This window comes from Amphibalanus amphitrite, unplaced genomic scaffold (genome assembly GCF_019059575.1).
Source record: "Amphibalanus amphitrite isolate SeventyFive unplaced genomic scaffold, NRLGWU_Aamphi_draft 001550F_arrow, whole genome shotgun sequence".
Lineage (NCBI taxonomy): Eukaryota > Metazoa > Arthropoda > Thecostraca > Balanomorpha > Balanidae > Amphibalanus > Amphibalanus amphitrite.
Window position 1 is genome coordinate 83,232 of NW_024883043.1, and position 22,022 is coordinate 105,253.

The 22,022-nt window shown below is 51.0% G+C and overlaps 2 protein-coding genes across 3 annotated transcripts; both read right to left on the reverse strand.

The window, feature by feature from the left end:
• Positions 1-983: 983 nt before the first annotated feature.
• Positions 984-21,824, reverse strand: LOC122373777 (echinoderm microtubule-associated protein-like CG42247). 2 transcript variants are annotated; one of them, XM_043352142.1, is made up of 19 exons: positions 20,598-21,824; positions 18,462-18,598; positions 10,316-10,558; positions 9,746-9,862; positions 9,098-9,281; positions 8,552-8,765; positions 8,146-8,295; positions 7,717-7,852; positions 7,266-7,394; positions 6,804-6,941; positions 6,392-6,523; positions 5,930-6,058; positions 4,972-5,100; positions 4,522-4,653; positions 3,995-4,157; positions 3,427-3,609; positions 3,060-3,155; positions 2,772-2,928; positions 984-2,277 (listed from the first exon to the last, which is right to left on the reverse strand). In XM_043352142.1, the coding sequence occupies exons 1-19, from the start codon at positions 21,532-21,534 to the stop codon at positions 2,121-2,123; spliced, it is 3,663 nt and encodes a 1,220-aa protein (XP_043208077.1). In that variant the 5' UTR covers positions 21,535-21,824; the 3' UTR covers positions 984-2,120. The 2 variants fall into 2 exon arrangements, with proteins under 2 accessions (XP_043208077.1, XP_043208078.1); XM_043352143.1 differs by lacking the exons at positions 18,462-18,598; positions 20,598-21,824 and adding an exon at positions 10,850-11,377.
• On the reverse strand, positions 14,173-16,781 carry LOC122373778 (ornithine aminotransferase, mitochondrial-like). Its single transcript, XM_043352144.1, has one exon. The coding sequence runs from the start codon at positions 16,443-16,445 to the stop codon at positions 15,162-15,164; it is 1,284 nt and encodes a 427-aa protein (XP_043208079.1). The 5' UTR covers positions 16,446-16,781; the 3' UTR covers positions 14,173-15,161.
• Positions 21,825-22,022: the final 198 nt, after the last annotated feature.

Here is a 22,022-nt window from a genome sequence, read left to right on the forward strand (position 1 = left end):
CAATCACCGTACCCGGCTACGGGCCTGCTCCTAGGGGAGCTTCCGTCCTGTGATAAAGTTGTCCGTCCATTTGTTTAGTTGGGTTAGGCCCTTTCGGTCTGACAAGACCATTGCAGAGCCGGAAGGATGATAGGAATTAGGGGGAGACATTGGTCTGGGCAGGCACCCTAGTGAGTCGCCGGGGCTGAGCCCGTCCAGAGGACAGGCCACCCAGCCCCAAGGCACTCACTGCACCCGGCTACGGGGTGCGCTCCCTCGGGAGCAGCGGTGCCGCTCCAAGGGAGCAGCCCGCATGAGATAAAGTTGCCTGTCCAGTCCGGAGGGGGGTTGCGGCGTGGAGGAGAAGGATTTCTGTATCCTGAGGATAGAAGCACGGAACGGTGTGAGCCCGTCCAGCCCAGGTTAGGGGGTTGAGGCGTGTGGAGGAGAAGGAGTTGACTACATACCTATTCTGAGGATTGAAGCGACGGAACGGTGAGAATATTTATTGTTTGTTGGTCTGAATGCATTACATAGCTAACGATCCGTTGACTTTCGACTTGACGCAGACTCTGCCTACAGGCGCTGAACCCAGTGCCCTCTAGCAGCAAAAGTGGTAACCTTGACGCCTTGCGGCACAGCATAACTGCAGGCATTTTTGTACTGCCATCTATCGGGGAAGATTGTAACCTTTAAATGCCGTGCGGTGCAGTATAACACCAGGCGCTTTCGACCCCGGTATCTGAGGGAATTTAAACGAAGCTGCAGCACATTTTCGGCGTTCGACGTTTTGTCAATATAATTGAATGTCTGTGAATCATTCCATTCCAATGTCGGCTAGGCAGTGAACACAAATGTTTTATTGAGAATGAGATCAGGGATTCAAGAATCGTGATTCTCAGAAACATTGATGGATCCTGGAGGAGAGGACGGGACACTAAAAAAATTCTCATTCATTATCGAGAAAAGCTTAGGCTAACGTTTTTCACAATTAAAACCAAACGTCAGCTCAGAATGAAATCTCTATTACAATTGCACCGAAAACGCGTATCTCAAACAAAACGTGAGCTCGTCGAGAACACTTTATGGCGCACACCTCCGAGGCCACCAAAGTCGCCAACGAAGGATCTGCCGGTGTCAATTGACTGCAAAGTTGTTCCTACCATCACTGCTGGTATCGACCGCAGCTGGCTAGCAGCCACTTTTACTAGTACATTTTATACACAAGCCTAAGAGCTACGATGTGAACTCGTGTATCATTCAGATAAATTGTAAAAGTCGACTTCTGTAAAAAATGAAACTAAATTAGATATCATGAACGCAGACAACAAGCCATTTTCAGCCGACTGTATAGGTCAATAATGGAATGGACAAACAGGTTGCGAAATTATCATGCCCAGCACTCTGAAAATCGTGCACATGAAAACACGCACATCAAAACGTGAACAAAAGATTGAAAACAACGCACCTTATAAGCAATGGTTGCAAGCAATGATCCGCATTAAATGACACACACCACCCAAACAATTCATTGAAAGTAACCACAGTATCACACAGTCCCTTCCGCTCTGAATTAAAGGCATTTATACAATTCAAACTAACTACCAATCCGCTATGCTTGCTGCCTGAAAGTACACACGAGCTCATACAAGCACTGATCGCAGTACTTACTTTCTACGGATATCACATTTAAGGTCGCACGGACCTTTCTGTCACTGCTGCCTCAGTGAACTTCTCTGATAAACTATCGTACGTCATCTAGCTACTGTCATCGGGACATCTACTGCTGACTTATTGGTTGTTATTGCTGTCTACTTGATACACCCGTGCATCTCTGTTTCCGCAGTCGCAGTGATGTCTTCAGTATACATAGAAGTCAGCGATTGCCTACATTGTGGTCAGTGGTATCACCACAGCACTCTGAAAAAAACTGATCCGTGCTCTACATTATTGGATCAGCATCGCTTTCAGTTTCGGCATTCGCTGGTCCGTCAACCATTCCTGTTCCATCCACGAATTTCCTACATTCTCTGCGACAGTCTCTTTTGTGGCCTCCTGTTGTATCAGTACAGGATATCTTTGGTAGAATGTAGATGCCTCTGACGAGTAGAGATTCCCGACCCTCAAAGGGTCGATAGCCTCTACTGGAGCCTCCATTGAAGGACGGTGGCGTCCGTGCCTCCCACGCTAACCAGTTGCCGGCCGCTGCGCAGGAACTTGATGTTAGCCACGTAGGAGCTCTGTGGCTTGACACTGTGGCACTGGGCCGTCTCCTGAACGTTCAGTGGGCACGGGTACCTGTGAATAAAGGGGTCGGTCACTAAATGTCATAACAGGCACATCTGAACGTTTAGTGGACACGAGTACCTGCCGGGAGGGGAAGGAGTCAGTATGGGTACAGGCACGTCATTCTGTGTGACATCATCTTTACCGTACTAGCTTTTAATGCAGATCTTTCATTTTATCGTCCCCACCCTGCTATCAATCAATCTTGACGACCGTTCTTCTAGCCATGGTGACATTTTCAATTGACATGACTCCATACCCGATATATGCCTCCTCATATAACTCTAATTTCGCTTATTTCCTAGCGTGCTCCTATTGCCCGTCTGAAAAGGCCTGGGGCATTGTTTTTCTTCGCATAATAGTAATTGTGGTCACATCCCCTCACGTTTCCAGCATCGTTCCTCATGCAACTTCCAACCTTCTCAGGCTCGCACATGTCCCCTACCCCTCTCACATCCCGTCCCATTCCATCCCATCCCTCGTCCCTCCACATCCCGCCGGCTCACCTGAAGAGCTGAACAGAACCCTCGGAGTCTCCCACAGCCAGCAGGTCGTGATCTCGCGATCGGCACGCGGACACCAGCACCCGAGCCTTTCGCGAGTCGGCGTAGCTGTCGGTCCAAACGGATTGCTGCCGGTCGTAGTGCAGCTCCGGCCACGCGCCTGGGGGAGAGAGTGAGGGGGTAAGAGAGGGGTTGGTACAGGGGAAGGGAGGGTGGCAGAGGTGAGGTGCAGGTAGAACTTTTAAGGCTGACAAATAATTTATTATATTGTTGGGTGACACAAAGACTTACCGATGACCGGATACCCGACAGTGCATGTATAGGTTGCCCAGTTCTTGTCTCGTAGCTGATGCTGCGACTTTTCCCTTGCCAAAGTTCGCTTGTTCCCTGAAATGAACATCCAAACTGTAAGGTATTTGAAGAGCAGTATGTGAGTAATGGTTTCACTTTGAAGCATCCCTAAATAAACTATAAATAATTTATAAATAAAATGAAAGAGAGCTTTTTAGCACGTAATCACGAGAAGCATTGAACATCGAGCGTAACGTGTCTCCGCACTCTGCAGCCGAGCTTTCCCTCAGACTGCTGAATCAGTTGAGTGCAGACTCACGCTGCAACTGAACTCCCTCACTCCCCCCATCTCCCACTGGGCACTCACAGAACACGAGCTCATGGTCGATGGTGACTGACTGCAGGTACTCTCCATCCGTGCTCCAATCCAGATGGGTCAGCGGCTGGGAGCCCTGCATCGGACCGAACTTGACGTATACCTGACCGTCCCTGCCGACCTTGTACGGGTACACGCTGCCCGTCTGGGCTCCCACTGCCAGCATGTCGCCGCCTGAGGGGCACATCACGGTCGGGACATATAATAAGGATGCGTGAAACATCGAAGGACACATAAAACCTAAAAAAAAAACGTCGAAAGACAAACGTAAGTGTACTACGATAGTTAAAATGGCACCGTTGGAATTAGCCTCGGCGGCCAGGTCAGAGACCCATGAGGTGCATGGAGGGCTCGGGTAATCGAGACTAAAGCTGAAGAGGCCACAAGCGTAACGAGCGTAACATTGCCAAGGACCGTAGCTAAGATAAGTGAAAGCCTGGATGCAAGAGCAGTAGTTTCTGAGACAGCTGAGAAATTTGTTACATACGGGGAATTGCAGCTAAGATTTTGCATGCGTATAACTGTAATTAAGGTAGCTGAGAGTCTTCATTCCACGTACCAGGACTATAGCTGAGACAGCTGAGGGGCTGACCACAGACGCGGAAGGAGCCGACCTGGGAGCCGTCGCTCAGTTTGAAGACGGTCAGATGTCCGTCAATCCCACCCACGGCTACCACCGTATCCAGAGGATGGACGGCGCACGAGACCGCCTCGCTGTTCAGCTGGAACGAGGCGAGGTCACGGGAGTTACTTTTATGTTTAGCCAGAACGACACGAACTCACAGACGTAACTTCAAACTTGCATGTTCAGCTTACTCGGTGCGGGACTAACGACGTTACTCAACGATGCCCAGGTTTAGCGCATTGATCGGAATATGAGCTCGTGCTCAGTCTTATTATCTAGTTAGGATATCACGATCAAATAAGCCCATCAACGTTTGACATAAATCCGATAATCCCTCTATGCTTACACGTATGGATAGCTGCTTTGCCTTTAAAATTATGTCTGTTTTTATTTTACTGCACATTACAGACATACGACAGCCAGACTGACGAACCGAGCGTCGGTCAACCCAAACCACCTACCGGTGCCTTCCAGATGACCTTATGTTGGTCGCTCCATTTGACCACCAGCCTGTCATATCCGGCCGTCACGAAGCAGTCACTATCGTGACAGGCTGACAGTCCCCACAGGTTTTTGCTGTGGCCAAACACCACCTGCCAGCGAAATGGAACGGATGAATGTCACTTGTCAGGCTCATTTCACATACGATGGAGAAAAGAGTAATATTGCAGCGCTGATGGAGTGTAAAATACAAATCTGTCCAATAGTAAGCACTTACTTTGTACCGTACACTGGGTGCGTTACATTCAAATGCCTATCGATGGCATTTATCATTCCAAAGCGGGACATTTTGTAATAGAGTAATATTAATGTCAAAAAGATCACCTATGAAGAGGCAGCCTAAAATGACAGTCCACTTTATTGCATTGACGTGAAATAAGAAAGCAGCAGTCATCGCTTCAGTCACTCACCGTATTGAAGCGTCGCATGATGGAGCCCTCGAGGATCATGTTTTTGGTGGTGCCGGCGTACACGTTCCCGTCGCTGGCACCGCTCCTCTGAGGGCACAGCGTTCGAATTCCGCCCGCGGCGTCCGGCAGCTGATGAAGGGAAGGAAGAGTTATACAGCAGGTTCTGCTTCTTATTGACAGTTTCCTACGGACAATGTAAATATACGCTTCCACGACAAGTGTGCATGAAAAATTTTAGCACATCGGACTCAACTGCACGGCCTGCGCTTGAGCCAGCGGCGCTCGTTAGGTGCTGACCCCACGCAAATGTCATCATTTCTTGCAAGCTCTACAACCAGGGTAGCCTTGATTTTTCGACAACAAAGGTCAGGTCGAATGGCAATGAGTCAACATTGTTGGGTGGTTGCTGTAGGAGAACGTCCACATTAAGACTCTTACTTGTCCAGCGCCCTTGAAGGCAATGGAAAATGGACTCAGTGCAGCTTTTCCGACCATCAAGTGCGAAGCTAAGTTAGCGACCATGTCCTTTTCCTGAAATGCTCGCTACGGCGGTTGATGGCGCAGCTGCATGAAGTCATGAGGAAAAATGCCGGTATCTAAAAAGAGAACATTACCTGCTTCTAGCATGCAGCGTTGGAAAATTAACTAAGCCGTCTTTTGAAGAAAGCATTAATGACACAGACTATATAGTCAAATTAGTATTCGGTAGCTGAAGGATGTTAAACGTTTGGCAAGTAGTGGTTATAAGACAAGTGGAAATTGTTTCATTCTTGAGGCCCGTACTTCATACATACAAGGTAGTATTCAGCACTAAAACACTTTCTGTCCCAGAGCTTAGTTACCGCATAACAGCCCGGACCACAGAAGCATACGGCACACGTATTTTGACGTTGAAGTCGCACCATAACCACCCGACCCTATAGTATGCAGAACTCTTCGAATTAGGGTCTTTATTTACCTTGGTTTCCGCCCGTTTGACGTAGCCCTGACTGGAGTCCCAGGCGCATATCCTCCGGTCTCTCTCCCCTCCGGACATCAGCGTGACCTCGGACAGCATCAGCAGTGACGTCACCGCCGACATGTGCGCCTGTGGTGACATCATATACGGGATATTAGGTAACTTGCGTGAATCCTCGGTAAGTATGCACTTAACCACGAGCAAGACGATGAAGTTGATGAGTCAGGAGTAAGACGGAGCATTGAAACGAAAACGATACGTGGTATTGACATTTTGCTTTATAGTCATTTGAGATTAAAAATTTCTCACGTGGAACACATCAGCGTATCGATATACCTACTGCATATACGGTCCACAGTGCCGGTCGGTCTGTTTCCACCTTCATTCCTAGAGGCCCCTGGACCCCGGCTCTACTCACTGACTTCAAAGTCGACCCATTTGTGGTAGGTGCTGCATACTGACCTCAAAGTCGACCCGTTTGTAGTACTGTCCGTCGTTGTCGATGGTCCAGATGGTGATGAAGCCGTCCGAGTCGCCGGTGATGAGGTCACCGCCCGGCTCAAACTCCACGCAGAGCACCGTGCGTGCTGACGACTGGAAGGGAGAGCGAAGAACGGTGAAGCGGTGCGGGGCGGTGACCGATTTCGAGAACCATGGTACTAAATGAGTGGCGTGTAGCAATAAAAAATGCTCTGGCTTCGGCCTCGAGCCTGAGGTATCATGCGCACGGGCTATAGAGAATAAAGATCTGTGGTTTGCTAGCTATATATTGATTTTTTCGGTACCTAAAACATTTCCAGCGCCCACATGACACTCGATTTCAGTCGTCTTTAGTCATAACTTTTTTCGATCGAGAGAACATGTGAAAACATACCATTCCGAAGACGTCGACCGAGTCGAAGATGCCGTCCCTCCTCTTATTCCAGAAGGTCAGGTGGTTCTTGCCGAACGTGATGATGAGGTTGTTATCCATCGGGTGAAACTTGGCCCCGTACACGTGATCTTGGTGAGTCTGTGGAACAAGTAAAATGTTATTACTCATCGCTAGCAGCTTCAGGGAATATCATTTTTATCTTCTTAGAAGCGAAAGTCTACCGCATTATCACAAAGGCCTGCATTAAAATCGTCCAAAGTGACAACATTTTACCGTCGAGAAGCTGAACTCAAAGAAGATTAAAATGTAAATTTCCACATTGATATCATGGAGAAACATCTTTTATTTTGTAACCTCATTTCAAAATACATGAAATAGTCTACTATACAAATTGGTCAAGATTTCCTCGCTGTGCAAAAGTGAGATACGACAAACCAGTTAGAGACGGTTCAGATAACATACGGCGACTTTGCCGAGGATCTGCTCGTTGTGCCAGGTCCAGACGGTAAGCAGGTGTTCGTCACCGTCGTCTATCGCCAGCAGGTAGGCCCCCTGGTTCATCACCGAGAAACATACGGCCGCTACGCCCATCTAGAGGACAGAATACGGGTGTCAGGTGCCCGCAAAAGCAGGAATTATATATGTGTGAGCAATTGAACAGTGGACACAATTGGTACACGAACAGCTTCTCTGAGTACGATAGCATATCTGAATCGCAAGGCCGAAGGTGGTTGAAATGGTTAGATCGGGGAAGTTTTTGTCAACTAATATCGAATTATCGAGTATCATATTCTTGAGCGTGTATTTATCCGTAATTCATTATACGAACTGACGGTCAAGTGCGATCAAGAGACGAAACTGACACGAAACTGCACCTCCCGCGATTGACCCGCGTGAAGACCCCGTGACTGACCTGCAGCTCCCGACTGCCGAAGACGTGCAGTGTGTCGAGTCTCTCGACGCCCCAGACTCGTACGGAAGCAGACCGGGCACCCGGGCCTGCCCGCTGCCCGGATGCCACGATATGTCGCGATGGGTGCAGGTCCATGCTGTCAGAGGGTCAGATGGTTTGTTACTAGATTGAGCGCGATGTTTATGTAAATGTGATCAAAAGAATGTTTAATACGGTCAGTAATGATAGTGTGATTAGCTTCGGTACCATTAGACTCGCCAGAATATGAATGCGATATTTATAGTAAACATTTACCATTAGGTAAGTAATCTGAAGCTGCTAACAATTTCGGCCATCAGCATAATGTTTGACATTACGCAGCGCTTGACGCTGTTTGACGGCTAACTACGAAAGATAATGCATTTTAAAAGTCAATTTTGCATAGCTCACCACATAATATCCTCCGAGTGTTCGGTGTAGTGCCTCTGCGAGTCCGTGTGTCGGTTCAGTAGCACGGCTACGGCCGCCACGTAGTAGAGCAGCTCGCCCGAGGGGAGGACCCACAGGTTGTGGTGGGCGTCCACACCACGGTACCCATAACTGGACATATGGCGGTCAAGGAAACAGCTGGACGTCGGTGGCACTTGAGCTAAGCCGGTCATATTGCGCCACTTTCAATAGCATCACTTAGTCAATAACATCGTGGATTAGTTAACCGCAAGGCCCATTTTTAATTGTGCAATGAGGACATTCTAATCACTCAAGCTTTCGTATCACTTGGATGCCTATAACATCCAAATGAAGCATGCAGGGTCCCAGTCTCACACCACAACAGCAACAGCACTCAAAAGGATACACCCAGGCCAGTTTCAATCTCTTCTCAGGCGGCAGGTACTGCACGGGCTGGTCCTTGGAGGCCTTGTAGAAGGTCCGCACCTTCCCTAGAAGGCTGACCTTGACCTGGTCACTCGCTCCGCCCCCACCGCCACTTCCTTTGGTCCCAGAGTTGGACTGATAACGGTTCACCGACTCGGACCGTTTGCGAGTTAAGTTGGACTTCTTATCCTTGGCTGGAGCAGAACGGATGGAGTGGAAATAATGTCAGTCTCAGTGCCAGAAAACATGCATTGAACTAATGTAGAACTTGCGTGCGTGTGCGACAGTAAAAACAAAAACAAATTATGTACAAACAGGGATGATTTACACTCTGAGTAAAACTTCATGACTCAGCTGTGCCTAAAGAAACTAAGAAAGCAGTTAGATAATTAGTGGATAATTTTTTTTTTTTAGTTCTTAAGGTATATCCAGACCCGATGACTTAGTTGGACTCTGACTCTGACTCTGACTCTGACTCTGCCATATCTACCCGCGATATTACATATGTCTGCTTTCCACTTCTTACCTTGAATCAGAGGTTCGCTGTTATGCCGTCGCAAAATTTTCCCGGATTTCTTGTCGTTTGGAGGCGAGTTCCGTGACTCTTCTCGTGTCACTTTCGATCCTCTTACTGTGGTCTCTTCACTATTGCTCAGGTAGAATGTGTCTGTCTCGTAGAAATCATTTCGTAGCTGAGAAAAGCTCTTCACCTGTGCAGGTGGGTTAGCAGTCAATCCCACAATTAGTCGTGAGAACTATGAATTCATGACACTTAGTGTTAAATGCAATAATAAATCCACGTCCCAAGCCATGTTACTGGCGGTGAGTTCACATTTACCAACATCAAATGTACTAAGTTACCTTCTGTCTACAGTTGTCCATGTAGGCACGAGCCTGAAATGTCCTTGGCTTAAACGTTACCGTGTCACGGACTAACAAATGTCAGTCCAGGGAGCCCAATCGATACGGCATAACTTATGAGCAGTGTGAGTCTGAGCGGTATTCGCATGCATGCTGCTGGCCATATTGAACTCGAAAACTGGTTCGTTGACGTTAACCTAAGTGAGATACATGTAGGTATCCTTTATTCAGCGTTTAAGGATTAACTAGATGGAATACCTGGCTCCACCGGCATATATAATAAACGTGTAACGCAGTAATGTGTTTTACCTACCTCTTGGCCCCAAGTAGTGTACATTTTCCGTGCGTCTTTCATTTTGATGACCTGCCCCAGGTCCTGGAGAACGTCTTCAAATCGCTGGGTCGTCTTCAGGTTTACTAGGACGTAGCTCTGAAATGATAGAAGAGTAGCCGAGTAAGTGAGCTATTCTATCTTACCTAAATGAACAAAAAAAAACATTGGAGCAGCTCTGCTTATGAATTATCGCATCTGAAAACGCATCAAGATTAAAACATATATGTCAATCTGCACCTATCTAGTATCTAATCAAAATGCACATGCCGCCGCGCAAATTCTGATTCTAACATACTTGTATCGACTCTGTCAAACGCATTAGACCTGCGGTTCGTTAAGCGCTACCTATCTTTGATCGATCGCCACTACTCAGAACGTTCACTGAAAGCATACGTCCTGTGCACTGTGCGCCCTTCCTCATTCGCAGGAGCTTTTTGTGCGCGCACGATTTCCGCTGCAATATTCATCGCCTGGCGGTCGCCATGAATTAATCACTCGGGTTAATGACTGCGATGACGGCATGTGTGTCGGGGCGCCAGTGCACTGTACCTGTATCGACTTGTCCAGGTTGTTTATTATCTTGATCTTGCAGCCATCTCCGGAGCGCCGTCCGCCATGTTTTCCGGACCCGGATCCGGACCCAGACCCGGACCCGGGTCCGGAGCCGGGGCTGGTTTTGCCGAACACGCGCTTCACGACTGGTGATAGCGGTTTGACTCGATGTCGGCGAGGCTTTCTGGGACTCATGTCGCCCGTCTCTGGTTGGGAGCGCTTCATACCATACGGCGCTTTCTGAAAAGAAAAGAAAAATAGGAGTAGGAGGCCAATCCAGAGCAGAATACCTTAAAAAGTCTAAGAGCAATGACGAAAATGCATGACTAATGTAAAGAAAAAGTACTTTATTGACCCGACGCACATCTCGTTATGAGTAACAGCAATAATATGAGCAAAAGGCTTGACATGGTAAAAATATAGGAAAGTCATCAGCTTATGAATTTATCACAGTGGCCCAAGCATATTTCGCTGTTCAATTTCGATGTCATTGTTTGCGAGCTAAACAACGTCTCGTATTTTCAAACTTACAAATCCGCGGTTTCCTGTCTCCAGATCCAGGTACTCGTGTCTATCCCGAACTCCGTAGGCTGTGCTGCTTCTGTGCCGCTCTCCGTGACTATAATGGCCCATACGGTGACCTTTGTGACCCGCACCGTGACCTCTGTGACCTCCATGACCTCTATGACCCACTCCATGACCTCTGTCCCCCTCTGGCGAGCTGAAGTCGGACTCCGGCTCCAGACCAGCCCTGGCTCGGCAGCAGGAGCACCTGGCGTTTCGGTGACCGACGCCGCTGTACAGACGCGCGTACACGGATAGCGGACGAGCCGACGGTGGCGCCGCCCTGGTGGTGACCTGTGGAGCCTCTCTCCAGGCGGCTGATGGGATGGGCTCCTCCAGGGAGGCCTCAGAGGACTCTGCCGACTCGTCCGGAGGAGTCAGAGGAGGAGGGTCGGAGACAGTGAGGAGATGACGAGTAGACGGAGCCGAGGTGGCCGGACGGCGCGGCGCGTCAAAATCGGTCACCGTGATCACCACCATGGTCACGAGGTTGTTAGGTATGCCGAAAGATCTCACAGTTCGCTGCCTTTAGTAAATCACGCTTAGAATAGTCCAAACGAAGAATTTTAGTTCCTCAATGAGGTAGTTCTAAAACCAGTCTTGGAGGTAGGATGATGCCAGTTCACTGGACTTCTGCGTCTATACGGGTCTCACTTGAGATTCCTCAGCTGTTCATCACGCCGTCAAACACTCGGTCGACTGAGTACCACAAACGATGACGGCAGGGAGCGAGTGGTGAGCTCTGCACTCCCTCTTCTCCCCCTTCTCCAGTGAGCTCTGCTCGGCTGCGAACTGCGACGGCGAGGTCGGCGCAGAGAGGGCGAGGGCAGTGCCTGCAGCGAGGAGGACCGACTCTCGGTGATACCGAACCGCTCCTGTGACGCTGTGAGGGACCTCAGTGCTGGAGCGGACGTGGGCGCGGCAGCTGAGAGAGGAGGCAGTGGTCGGAGGCGGGTGCCGCCGAACCGGCGCTGGTAGCGCTCGCTCTCACTAATCCACTCCAAGACGCGTCGCTGACGAATTTGTTCCAGCGAGTCCAGTACGCGGAAGGCAGGTGCTGGACGCTGTGTAGCCCGGATTGGAATGGATGGAAGCGGACGGAGCCTCTGAAGAGCGCTGGGGGCTCGGAATTTTGCCGGAGGAGGAGGCGGAGGAGGCGGCAGCCGAGGCGGCGGAGGCGGCTGTCGAGAGGGAGGTCGAAGCGGCGATTGCGGTTTCGGAGACGGAACTTTTTCAGACGCTGCAAGACTTGGCAGATCTTTCAGCGACGGCGAAGGACATTTCTCGATCTTCCCCAACTTCACTCGCCGCGGATTTCGGTAGGTGGTCACGTCGAAATAGCGGTTGGTTCGTCCCGGCGGCCGGTAGGCGATCCTCCGTCTGGGCACTGTCCCTCCGTCTCCGAGCATGAGCGCCTTCCTCGGCCGCGCTCCTCCGCCACACTCGGCCCACCTGCCGGCGCTCCGCCAGTTTCCGAGCCTCTGTCGGTCCTCACCCCTCCTCCGTCACTGTGTTTACACTCAGTGTTGATCGGTTGCTGGCCAGGAGATAGGATCACCGATGGGCTGCGGCGACCGATCGACCCCAATGGTGAACAGTGAACACCTGCGATATGATGACCTGACCTCGACCGCCAGAGATTGGATCAAACGGGCACCGGACTCGATGGGGTGGTGGGCACGCGGCGAACAGTAAGAGACTGACGCCGGGTCTGTCGACTATTGTGGAATGGGCCTTCAGCAGAGGCGGATGTCGTCACTGGTTGACAGGCATCCATGCATGCTCCAAAAATGCTAGCTGAAATTGAAATAGTAATTGGCTCAGATTTCTTCAAAACTCCGTGCCGTTCCCTTCGAAAATGTGATGCAATGTATGCGCTTTTTTCCATTCTTGGTACCGCCATTGCACTCAAAAAGTGGCTTCCTCGATGCGCTGTTTGTGTTTGAGGCCGTCTAACGAACTGTTGACACGGCTAGCGTGGCGAGTGACGCTAATTAGACATTGGTGGACCGCCGGCCAACCGTCACTGACGAATGGGCACTAAAATTCGACGCCGAGCGCCGGATAGCCGGAAACGGCCTATCCTGAAAAAATCGATAGCAAAATATAAGAATACATGGGCTTCCTCGCTGTCTCAGAATTTGCTGCCCCTCGATGTCGTTTTATAACCAGTTATAAGCAACGTTTGCACGTTTTTGGTATAGGCATTACACATGCAAAGATGATATAATCTTATTTATAAAATCTTTAAACTGTAAAATTTAGAATTTTTCATGATTTTATTCCGCGACCAATGAAATTGGATGAAGCAGCTAGGGGGACTCGAACTCGCACCCCGACCCAGTCCACGTTCAAACATAAATCGCAAAATAACGTTACCACCTAAACGGTAACGTTATACTCACAGAATAACTTGCATACCATACATCGATATAAAGCGGACACCCACCCAGCGAAAACAATGCCCGATGGCGCCGTCGGAACAGAGCATTACCGCTGAGCCGAGAGGTTCTGAGTAAATTCGAGGTATCCGGCCGGCAGGGGCGGGCGGCAGAGTTTCACAGCCAACGCCAACCAACTGTCCAGTTACTGGTGACGTCAACAGCAGAGTATGACGTCATGTTGCAGCCCTACCGACGAGCAGTGGAACCATGAGCTCAGTCGACTCCGACGAGGCACTATGACGTCATTCTCTGTGGATGACGTCACCAGCCACTGGACAGTTGGTCGCCTCGGCCGCATGAAGCTCTGTCGCCCGCCCCAGCCGGCCGGATACCTCGAATTTACTAGAACCTCTGGGCTCAGTGATGATCAGTTCCGCCGGCGCCATCGGGCATTGTTTTCGCCGGGGGAGTGTCCGCCTGATATTGATGTATGCTACCAGAGCTGTTAATCGTGAGCTTTTATGTAAAATGATGGTCACATGAAGCTCAATGCCAACGGCCTCTGAAGAGCGGCGGGTTCGTTCCCAACTGGCTGCCGGGAAGGGTTCATTTCATTTCACCCTGCAGATATGTTCCCCCGTCCCCGTTAATTGTCATCTGTGCCTGCGAGAGACACACAAGTCTAAAAACTCCTAGCACGTTCAAGTCTGACGTTCATGCATTGTAATGAGTTCAGTACCAATTAGTCTAATGAACCCGTGAATAAGTTAAGCGTTTAACGGTTAACCTAAATATCATGAGCGGTGGTAGCTAAAGCCATCAACAAAATACACTTTTTGACGCCTCCTATCTCAAATGATTATACTACGGCCACAGAAGTTCACAAAATTCAGGGAAAAGAGCAGCTGTAGGTCAGACATGTATTATAGAAAAGTACAAAGCACGCACATTATTTACCACTCCGTCACAAATCAACATATGAGTACGGTTCTTCTGTAAATCGGTATAAAATGTCGCGTCGCACATATCGGTCACAAGCTCTCTTTACTGATGACAATACTCATCCTGTAGTTTTCGACTTGACACATACGATCCAAGTGCACATAAACTAAATTTGGAATGTTATATCGATGTGGGGGTGGTTTATTTGTGAACTGCTGATACTGCAGCCGTCTTGTTTAGCAGCAAGGACATGCTGACTGTCAAGTGGCCGGGACAGGCTCTGCCGCCTAGAGTCGTATAATAGCGACAGCCACCCTCAACCCATTTATATCCACAAGCGCACTGCGCAGTAGACTGGGAACAAGGGACAAAGCCCATCCGAGACGGGCGGGCCCATGATTAAACAGGAGATAAAACTAAACGCTAAAAGTGCAAACAGCGCAGAGCACAACTATTAAATGGCACAATCCGGCAGCGGATACTGGACATGGTACCTTTCCCGTGAATATTACACATTGCCGTCATTAAGGCCCACACTGGCGTATTACATTTATGATCGTTATTTTTCGGATTGGCTCACATAAAGTTCATATTAAGCACACTTTTATGAGTATTAGGTATCAGCCCTGCTAGAAGCTCCTGCTACATAGAGAATATACAAATTCGGAAACTTGCCATGATGTTGACGGCTCTATCAAGTGTTTCGCACTTCATGAAGCTTCAATTATATCGTTATGTCATTGACATCAATCACCTCAAGGACAAAGCTGTCGTCACATGACGCTTTTCTTCGTTTCAGTCCGAGCCGCATGTATGGCCACTAGAATATCATGCTGACAGTCGACACTTGACACAATTCATCATTCTTCAGAAAAGCGGATTAAATTGGTATGCGCGATGGCGATGTCATGCCACTGGCATCGTTGACGGCTGAGCAGTTTTGTGTAGCTTGCTCACATGGACTGGATGGTGCGTTTAATGATGTCGGCACACTCCAGCAGCTGCTCCTCCGAGATGACCAGTGGAGGAGCCAGACGGATGATGTCCCCGTGGGTCGGTTTGGCAAGCAGCCCGTTCTCCGCCAGCCTCAAACACACCTGCCAGGCATCCAGACCCGGCGCAATCACCACTGCGTTCATCAAGCCCTTCCCTCGCACCGTGGTGACGGCGTCTGAAGGAATCTTGGACAGCTCGGACCGCAGGAGCTTTCCGAGATGGTGCGCGCGCTCAGCCAGCTTCTCCTCCTCCATGACTTCAAGAGCAGCCATGGCAACGCGACAGGCCAGAGGGTTGCCGCCGTATGTAGAACCGTGAGTTCCTGGGGTGATGCAACCCATCACTTCGTCGTTAGCAAGGCAGGCAGATACGGGAAGTACACCACCCGACAGAGCCTTGCCCAGGATGAGGATGTCGGGCTTCACGTCCTCATGATCGCAGGCCAGCCGGCGACCGGTGCGTGCAAGACCCGTCTGCACCTCATCGGCGATGAAGAGCACGTTGTGTCTGCTGCAGACGTCTCGCACGCCACGCAGGTATCCCTCATCGGGAACCACCACTCCCGCCTCGCCCTGGATGGGCTCCACCATGAAGGCTGCCACACGTTGGTCCTTGCAGGCCTCCTCCAGAGCGGCGAGGTCGTTGAAGGGAATGATGTCGTAGCCGGGCATGAAGGGACCATAGTTGGTGTAAGCGGTCGGATCGGTAGAAGACGACACGGCACTCAGCGTTCTCCCCCAGAAGTTGTTCTCGCAGAAGATGATCCTCGCCTCATTCTGGGGGATTCCTTTGCGCATGTAGCCCCACTTACGGGCCATCTTGTTGGCGGTTTCTCCACCCTCGACGCCAGTGTTCATCGGCAGCAGCTTGTCGAAGCCGAACAGCTGAGTGGCATACTCTTCATACTCTCCCAGCTCCGTGTTGTAGAAGGCACGTGACGTGAGCGTCAGCGTATGCGCCTGTGACGTCAGGGCCTGCACAATGCGAGGGTGACAGTGACCCTGATTCACTGCTGAATAAGCCGACAGAAAGTCGTAGTAGCGCTTGTCGTCGACGTCCCAAACCACGGCGCCCTCGCCGCGTGCCAGAGCCACCGGGAGGGGTGCGTAGTTGGAGGCGCCGTGTCGGGCCTCTCGGGCGATGATCTCGGCCGTTCTCGCGCTGGTGGTGAGGTGGCGACTGGAAGCCGCTCTTGCCCGACGGCCAGCGCCGCGTAGGCACCTGCTCAGCGTGCTCAGCATGGTGCAGGTAGAGAGATAGAACCGAGCCCTCGGAGATCACTAGTTCAGGCCGACGGAGAAGCGATAGCACTGGTTTCAATCACACTGAATTCGCCGGTTACTATGTCACCGAGCCTATGAGGTGACGAAATGTTTACACCGTTCACACCACCACTGGCCGTCTGTGATCAGCTACTGACCGGGCGTCGCACCGGCCGCCGACGTATGCATGCCGCCACCGCTCACTCTCTCCCCCTCCGTACCTCCCCCCCCCCCCACGTGTCAGCGGCAGCCAATCGGAGGCAGCCCTGGAGGCGAGCCTCTGTCTGACCACTCTCGCTGGCGCCTCTACAGACCGGTTTGGGGATGACCGGAGGGCTGCGCGGGTCCTGGCGCGGTCCCAGATTGTCCGATAGGTCTCCCACACCGGCGAGACGCGGCGCGCGCGACCGCTGGGGCCGGGACGCTGCGCTTATCGACAGGAAACGCATCCAGCATCCTTCCCGGTAGTGTCCGTCTAACTTCGACCACGTGTGTGCGTTAGCGGATGTCAAACGTGGAGATGTGTGGTCCCGAGAGAGCGTCTCTCTTGCTAAAACTGACGGTCGTACCACTGTGTTTTAAATTGTATAGCTCGATCAATTAATCGCGCAGTTAAATCCAGGCTAAACAGGGTTTTGTCCATTACACAGTTTTGGTCAACTTTTTGGTCGTCCTAAACCGTCGTACTGTTGCAATTACCAAGTTTAGGCATCCGATGACCGATTCGCGTGCTTGGAATTTGAAATTAGGCATGAAAATCAGAATAGCCGAAAGGGTTGCGGTCACGGTTGTATAAATACTTTATTGGGATAGAGAAAGTTCTCGCACTTTGAAATCAAACTGTTGAGACGACTCATGACGGACACTCTGTTTTTTTTTCATAGTCAGCTGTCAGATGTAACCCCTCGATAGTTCTCGAGCTGTAGGTAAGTGCTAAATATTTTGGACGGTCGTATCATATCAGATCAATTGTTGTTATCTCGTCTCTCTGATTTTACCAAATTGTTTGAATGAATATTTAAACTACATTTTCAATTTATTCATGTGCTTTAATTGATGCGTAATAGCATCTACTGCAGTCTGCACCATGTTACGGTTCTAAGCGTCTGGGTATCCCAACAGCCGAACAGCACCCGTCCCTGAACCCCACATGACCTTGTCAGTGCAGCCGGGGCCTCACATCGAGGCGCCAGTGATGCGTAATTCATTGCCAGATGACGTCACCCCATGCAAGATGACGTCACTCCCCCCGCCAACCAATGGAAGTAAGAGTTGCCTAGCTCAGCGGAGTTACCCCAGCGCCCGCATCGGCTGGCTGGATGCATCGAGTTTACCCAGAATCAGAGGATTCGCTTGTAATGTTCATGTCCGCCGGCGCCATCGGGCATTTTGTATCATTTCTTGCCTGTCCGCTGAATGCAGTTCATATTTATAGCGAGGCAGTTTTGTGATTGTTTTGTCAGCAGAAGAGCGAGGAAATGGATCTTGTCGCTGCAAGCTCTCTTCTGCAATCGTGGGTTCAATGCTCAGGGGTGCCGAGATGCCGAGATGCCGAGATGCCGAGACGCCAAGCCCTACGACGATCAGTGGTTCAATGTGTGGCGCTAAAAAGCAGATACTCGTAAAATGGGTTGTGGAGTAGCAAACCGAACGTTTCGGTACTCCTCTGTTACTTTCGATAGCAACTAATTCATACCGCTGAGCTGAGTGGGAAGGTCGCACGGGCGTTACCTGTGTACAACGGCAAACGTAAGCGTGAAGAAACACACACCACACAAACCGCTGATATGGCGCTGCGTGTTATCGATGTCGTCAGGTGCTGCTGAGGTGTGAATAAAACAATTTAAAACATCGAGGGTATTAGGTACTGTTTCATGCCGCTCGCAGATTGCAAGCAGCTTTCAGGTAATGCCTACGCCCGTAATGTAGGCGATATGAAACATTCTGTCACTTTCATAACAGAATTACTCCATGAATCATCACACAATATCTCACCTGGAACTTGGAGGTAGGTGACGCCACATAGCTGGAACCTTCCACCAGATCGTCAATGTTCTTCACTCGTGTGCCGTCGGTGGTGAAAATGTATCGGATCCCGGACGACAGATCCGACCCATGAACGCCCAGCGAGCCTGGAACAGAGACTGGTGTTAGCTGGGGAGCAATTCGTCGTGAGTTCAGGCGAATGATGTTTAAACGCAACCATGAGCCATGAAGTAGGAATACAAATAAATTCACCGTGTGGCCCAGTGCCATTCACATCACCGTGCTCAATCTCTCTATTTATCTGACAAGTAACGAATCTTCACCAGAGACAAAAGCTCACCAATGCCCTCAAGAAGCCCTCCGAAGACCCCAGTGACACTGTCGAACTCACCACTGCCCCCGCCTGCCGCTCTGACTACCTGGCCGTCAGCTGCATGACTCGTCATCGACCCTGTCCGCGCTCCTTCAGTGTCGTTACCTTAGTTACGGTCAATTGTTTACGCAGCTGCCGTGCACTGGATCGGACACCGCTATCAGCTGATCATCAATGCAGCTATGGAAGCTGATCGCCTTGGTACCGAACCATGTATTTGTTATAAGTCAATATGTGGCTTAGGATGGGTCCTGCACGCCACCGTCAGGGTCATGAAAAGATCATATAATATAGCACATGAATAATAAGAGCACATCTACGAATCACCTCGGATCTCACGAAGGCTTAACACATTGTTTCAGGGTTGTGCGTGCCGCGTTGCATGACACCGTTCACCGAGACAAAGTTGTAACATCAGTGTGCAGAGTGAGTGGGGAAATACAGCGCGCCAATGTCGGCTAGTGTTGCAATCGGTGTGACGTCACGTCAGACGCTCGGAGTGCGTCGGGCGTCGGCGGTCCAGTGCCGACCGGTGTCTCAGTGCGTGGTGGACCCCGGGAGAGGATAAACATCAACCGCGTGTGTCAGAGAACTCAGCCAGTTCGCGGGGAGTCGTCAGTCGTCACCAGTGTCTCTGTGGTTTCTAGAAGACACAACCAGTCCGCCATGGACACTTTGAAGTCGGCCCGACTGCAGAGGCGCATCTCAGGCAGCCCCGTGACCGGCTCAGACGCCCTCGCTGGCAAGAGGCTGGTCGGTGTCTACTTTTCTGCCCACTGGTGTACACCCTGCCGCAAATTCACGCCGACATTGAAGGAATTCTACGAGACGCTGCTGAAGGAAGGCTGTGAAGTGGAAGTGGTTTTCGTCTCCGTGGACCATTCGCTGACCGAGATGAGCACCCACATGAATGAATCTCATGATGACTGGCTTGCTGTGCCTTATGGAAGTCAAACAGCCCGCCGGCTCAAAGCTGAGCTTCAGGTCCACACCATCCCGTCGCTAGTTTTCCTACGAGGTGATGGAACAATCGCTGAACGTGACGGACGCAGCTTGGTGCAGAGTGAGAGCCCATCGAGGGGCTTGTTTGACCACCTGGCCGGCTCGTTAGGCGGTTGAACGGCCTTGGAAAGTGTTGGAATGACTCCACTTCGTGCCGATGCAGGCGTGAATTAATGGGTCCCTTGGGTACTGCCGAGTGGTCGAGGTGACGGCTAATGCACGCGACGGAAAGTCGTCCAACATTCTTTAATTTAAAGGTCGTCAGCAAAAAGCTATGCCTTTGGTCTTTCCCATACTGGAAGTTTGCAGTAGAGCTTCTTTATAATTTTAATGAGAGTACAAAGCTTCCGCAAGCCAAAGTCATCAAGTGCACTCTGAATAAGTGATGTGGAACAACGACTTTGAATACCTTCCTACACGAGGACCGAAACGGGTGCATGCTGGCCTTCGCCGAGTGACTGCCGCTCTTGCTTACTTTTTCTCATTAATTTGTGATGACGTTAAACGAATGTGAATGGCTGTATGGCATTGATTCGTATGGAAAGCTAATGAATGATCTATAATGTGAGTGATGCATGATTTCACCTTCTATGTCTATAACGTCACTGTCATCGATGTTATGTCATATCGTACCATCCCACTATGGCATATTAAGTTCATCTACAACATCGAAATATATCTTATTTCGGAACTAGTGAGCGCACTTTTCTTTCTTACGCAATGTCTCGCAATGAAACATCTTTCAACACGCATAATGAACATTTACTTACCGAAGCGTGCCGAGATCCTGCTGTAGATGTTGTCCATTGTGTCACGAGAGGGAACGAACCGCATCTCCCAGCCCTGGAACCACGGGTCGCCGTTCTTGAACACCATGATACGCTTGGCTCTCCACTTCTCCCCGACCTCAGCGAACCGGCTACCGATCTGATCATAGTCTGTCTCATAGCCCGTGTCCTCTTTCTTCATGGCAAGCCGGGACATAGATCTGGACCGGGACCGGGATCGTCGCCGACGACTACCTCTCTCCTCACTCCTCGGTCGCGGGCTGAGGTCCAGGCTGACATGACGGGTGGTGGCGAAGCTGTCACGCTTGTGAACCTCCTGCCGTTGACTGAGGTCCTGTAGACTGTTGGCGTGGCTCACATTGCCACTGTTCCGTCTCGAATCCACACGAGGCGCAACGTCCTTGTAGCGTGACCGCGAGCGCGACCGTAACTTTCCGTCAAGCTCTTCCGGGATTTCCTCATCGGCACTTTCAGCTCGCGAGGCTGCCCGCGAGTGTCCAAAGCCCCACTCGTTAGGCGTGTTGCTCCTGGCACCGTACGGCACCGCAGTTTGTAGCAACATCTCCTCTTCTTCTGTCAGTGCGGTCCTCGAGAGCTCCTCTCCACGACTCCTCTCGTCTTCCCGCTCTTCTCCACGACTCCTCTCGCCAATCCGCCGTTCGTCGCCCGGAGAGTCGCGCCAGCTCGGCTCTTCCGCCTCGTTGTCGGCCCACGACTCCTCACCAAGCTCGTCGATCGGGGACTGCCGAGCCTGGTAGGCGTCCTCAACGTCGATGGCGACTTCTTGTCGCGACGGCTCGGCCCAGTCGTCCTCAGCGTCTGTGTCCGTGACGGTTATGTGCGGCGGGCTCAGTGCCGGCCGTTTCGCCGGCCGCCGGCGCCGCCTGTTGTGCCTGTCGTCCCGGCGACCGGTCGGCATTGCGGCTGCACCGCGTAATCGATGCACTACATACTCACTTTACAGAGACTGTGCATGGGCCGAGGGTACGTCGGTGAGGTGACGTGTCCGGGAGGTAGGGACCTCCTGGAGCGGTGGACGGGTAGGGGCACGGCACGAGCGGCGGCAGCGGGTGGCGGCAGGGTGCACCCCGACTCCGACTGGGCAACGCGACGACGAGCGCGGCCGAACGGCTTGCCACCGCTGTTTGGTGCGCCGTTTCCACGGCAAGCGCGACCGCGTGCTGTCGTCACAGTTGGGGCCGAGGGGTGCTGAGGGGAGGGGTGTGCAGGGTATGCAGGTCATGGTGCCGCGCGAGCGAACTGGACTTAACATACATCGTTTGACCTTGGGTTTGTTCGAATAGGTAGGTATCGATTGGCTCTGGCACGAGGATTCATAAGTAGGACAATGAGAGGTTAGAAAATTTATTGTCGACCATCAGGGATGAGCCAATGCAACGACGAAAA